The following is a 4,083-nucleotide window of genomic DNA, read 5'->3' as shown; positions in this document are numbered from 1 at the left end:
ATCTCTCTTGGGGGTGTCGTGTATTTAGGAGCACCCACAGAGCAGGAGATACCGACACTTGCTAAGAAACCAGCTCCAAAACCAGCCACATGTACGTATGAGATGAAAAAGCTTCCATTTCTGCATGTCAAGGAAGGAAGCTGTGCTTGCTGGGCTCCTTACAGCGCTTTCTCCATTGTGTCGAAGTGAGATTGGTTTTGTGACCACGGATCAGGTTTTTCGGTTGCAACGCAGGCGACTACAACCACCTCACGCCCTGAGGCACACTTTTACATCATCATACCTGACAGTACACGGTACCGAGAACTACGCTTGTTTAAAAAAGGCTGAGCAATGAGCATCTCCTGTGATAAAAGTAAAAATACAACTAACAGTTTAATCTATTAGGTCACAGTATAAAGTAAATTTGTATTTGATGACTCAGTTTTGGAGGTAGTACTAAAGGGTCCCTACAGGGCCTGGAAAAAACCCAACACAGAAAACACTATGCAATGACAAGAGGAAAAAGATTTTACCCTGAATTTATACTGTGTGCTTCTTCTGAGATTCTTCACAGTACAGGCTTGCTCCTCTCCAGTGTACTTTGGGTGAAACACGCTATCCTAGGAAAAAAAACACCAAACAAATCCCCATAACTGAGGAGTCTGAGGAAGTGCTTTCTGTATTATAGTCTGTAGCTAGAACACATTACAGCAAAGGGGCTTTATAGTCAAGTGCTTTTTTTTATTATTATTATTACTTTTAAGCTGCAAGGCCACAATAATTTTCCTTCTAGAAGGATGGTGCAACTGACCCGAATAATGTAATGTTGCTGTAAAATAAGCACAAAACCAATTGTGACAGTTTTACACGTTACTGAAACGGAAGTGACAGATGACAGAACACAAGCACACCACACAGCGGTGAGAAGGACGTGGCAGACTGAACTGGTTAAGGACAAGCTGCCCTATACCTTACAGACTCCTGTGAAGCTCTGTAAAGTAATCATAGATGACAGTACAGATTTTTAGCTAAGAATTCATAATTCTGCTGTGGAGCAGAACAAATCACACAGCTCCGTCCTGCCAAGTACCCAGTACTCCTAAAAGACCCTCCAAAGCAGCAATCCACAATCTTCTCAGTGATCTTGAATTAATAAATGAAAACTCAATCTAAGTCATGCAGTATACTTTATAGTAACACGGTACTTACATTATCTTCTTCCTGAATTTCCAGGGTGTAGGAAATCACTTCCTCTGGTGTACATCCTTCTACTTTATTCCACTGCAACGCGATCCACGTAACACCAGCTCGAACAAGCCTTGGTGCAGAAGGGGTCTGAGGAATATTACCTGCAGTGTAGCATACCACCTCCTGGCTGTACCCACTGCACCGAGACAGAGAAAGAGAGAGAGGAATATTAAAAACAGACAAAACTGAAAAAAACAAACCTCAGTGTATTGAGAGAAATATTTCACATTTTCAAAAAATCTAGACAGTGTTAAGATTGCCTAGGTGGAAGAGATGAGCACCCAGTTAGGAAATGCCAGAACTGAGAATAGAAAAAAATGCAGGATTATATGTGTCCTCACAGTAATTTTTACAGATTTCATCACAATAATATTGGAAAAAATAATATTTGATTGCATAAAAATATTAACTTAGTATTAACCGTGAAGTAGAGGAAAATCTCATTCAACAAAGGGGAACTAAAACATAGCCCCAAGTGTTCAACTTCTAGATGCTGAACTTGAGATGCAATCTCCACCTTTTATAAACTCAGAATACAACTTCTACACCTCTGAAAGCCGAGTGCTTCAGCAAACCTAGTCCCACTGTTTCAGACATCCCCCTCCAAAGAAAGCAGGGAAAATTTATCCAGTCATGATCATACATGCTCAGCATCACGTAGGAGCTGTCTGGTGCAGGCACAGACACCGTCCAACCCTCCAGGCTGGCTCTATTTCTTTCCGACTTTCCCTGCCCAAACTTCTTTGCATTTTAAGCTGAGCATAAAGTTGCTCTTTTGCACAGCTCAGGCTGCAGCCAGAGAGAACACCCGCGGCAGAGGAGATGCGTGCCCTCATCTTGTCTAAATCCCAGCACACAATGCCTTGAAACATAATAGGCAGTTGTGCTGAGCAAGTGTAGGAAGAGTTCTCGTAAGACTCCATGCAGAATATATTACGTACAATGGAAATTGGAGAACAAAGTTTAAAATGGACAGATTTTGGTGATTTTCAGGAGGACAACATCAGAACTCTCAACTGAAGGTAATGTTCTTGCAATTTTCAAATTTCTGTTTCCAAAGTACAAATGTATTTTGTTGCTTAAAGTCATTGCATGAATTTAATACACACAAAAAGACACATCTCCTTTTTCCGAGTCTTCTTTCTCAAAAATAACATATTTGTTGAAATACTCTTATAGTTAAAAAAATCCACCTATAACTAACACCGAACAAGAAAAAAAAAAAGTCTTAAATGGTACATCCACCAGCATTACAACCAACCAAAACCATCTTACTACACGAAGTGTTAGATGACATTATCATGTCAAAATTTTGAGCGCTGTCTATAAAAATAAGCCATGTGCTGTTGGTGCTTATCTCATAGATTAACACAGAGCAGCTGACCATAAATATAGCTCTTAGTTCACTCCCTCCTCAATAGCTTGAGAAAAAGAGAGAGAGAGAGAGAGAGAGAGAGAGAGAGAGAGAGAGAGAGAAAAGCACAAAAAAACCACGGGGGGAGGGTTGAAGCATGCCCTAAGATATTTTAAAAATCTGGAATCTGGCAAAGAGAAGAGATGCCAAAACTGGGAACTTTGCACAAAACTGGCAGTCCCCTTCCAGTTACACTCAGCAGCTCCAGCTCAAGCCTCTCTCTCTCTCCAGATCACGTATTATTTCAATAGGGAGGGAAGTAACCTTGCAAGAAGTTGGCAAAAGGGACTCTCTGCACACATGAACAGTCCCAGTGCATCTCAGAGGGAAAACACAGGAACATGAATAAAGAAACTTTTTAAAGCTATATATTACTAAGAGGTTTGTGTTCTGGGAGGGAGAACAATACAGGAATCTCCCTCAGCAAACCCCATTGTTATATACCACTAGTGTTTCTTTTTCTGTCCTTCTTGTAATAATGATTAGATCCTGTTTAGCTAAGAAGGACAATAAAGGAGTATACAAGAGCACTGAATGTTTAGCTTCTTCACAGCTAAACTTTTCCTGGCCAACTTTCCTTCCGTGAGTACAGGAGCACACAGCCCCTGCAGCACCATGTCTCTTTGGGCACACTCTGGTCCTCAGCTGCGTAACATTTTCGCCCAGTGCTCCCTAGCAGCTCCCGGAGGATTGCAATAAGTCTGATTTCTCGCCATCTTCATCTGAGTGCATCTATTCATATGCAAAGAAAAGCAGAACCTGAAGCCCATCTTGCAGGGCCCTTGGGTGTGCCTGTCCTCTCTCGGTCCTGGCTCTCTCACCCTTCTTTCCCACCCCATCAACCAGCCCTGCCGGTCCCGCAGAAGAAGGAAGGGACTGTACTGCTGAAAAAAGACAGAAGGGCTTTGCTTTACACCAGAAAAATAAATACATCAAGATTCCCTTCAAAATCTGTAACTCAACTTCCTCTTGCTTGTTTTTCTTGGTTCACAGAGGTCCCTACTGGGAATTTTACATAACAGATGTATTCTTTTTGTATTAGGAACAGACCACAAAACACCATTTAACACCTCAAAAGGAGCCTATCTTCTTAGGCTAACCTCATCGTGCTGAAGGTACACGGCGATTCCCTGGGAGGTGAATGATACCACCAGGGAAGGCGCGACTTACTCTAACGCATTAATAATAGAGCAAATGTCAGGTATTTAACTCAAAACAGTACAGAGAAAAAACAAACAAACAAAAATCGCCCCAGAAATTCCTCTTTACACTGTCATTGATAGTTGAACTTCTCAACTACCACTTTTTCTCAAGAAAGCATGTACCTTGGGTAACTTACCTAGTACCAATGTCATTCTGAGCTGCTAATCGGAAGGTGTAACCCAAAGCCGGACAAAGTTTAGTCAACTTGCAATGCTTCTGGCTTCCAAAGTAACATT

At 41.6% G+C, this 4,083-nt stretch overlaps 1 protein-coding gene across 1 annotated transcript in view; it reads right to left on the bottom strand.

Moving 5' to 3' along the window:
- FNDC3B (fibronectin type III domain containing 3B) overlaps nucleotides 1-4,081 on the bottom strand; it is a gene marked incomplete at its 5' end in the record, with an annotated part of 54,800 nt that extends 50,719 nt beyond the window's left edge. Inside the window, 3 exons of the mRNA XM_009577058.1 lie at nucleotides 516-602; nucleotides 1,192-1,366; nucleotides 3,984-4,081. Coding sequence (XP_009575353.1) covers nucleotides 516-602; nucleotides 1,192-1,366; nucleotides 3,984-4,081 — 360 coding nt within the window. The remainder of the gene's footprint in view (nucleotides 1-515; nucleotides 603-1,191; nucleotides 1,367-3,983) is intronic.
- Between the last annotated feature and the right edge of the window lie 2 nt (nucleotides 4,082-4,083).

Source organism: Fulmarus glacialis, unplaced genomic scaffold (genome assembly GCF_000690835.1).
Source record: "Fulmarus glacialis isolate BGI_N327 unplaced genomic scaffold, ASM69083v1 scaffold16564, whole genome shotgun sequence".
NCBI classification, from domain to species: Eukaryota; Metazoa; Chordata; class Aves; order Procellariiformes; family Procellariidae; genus Fulmarus; species Fulmarus glacialis.
This window is presented reverse-complemented; position numbering and strand designations above follow the sequence as displayed.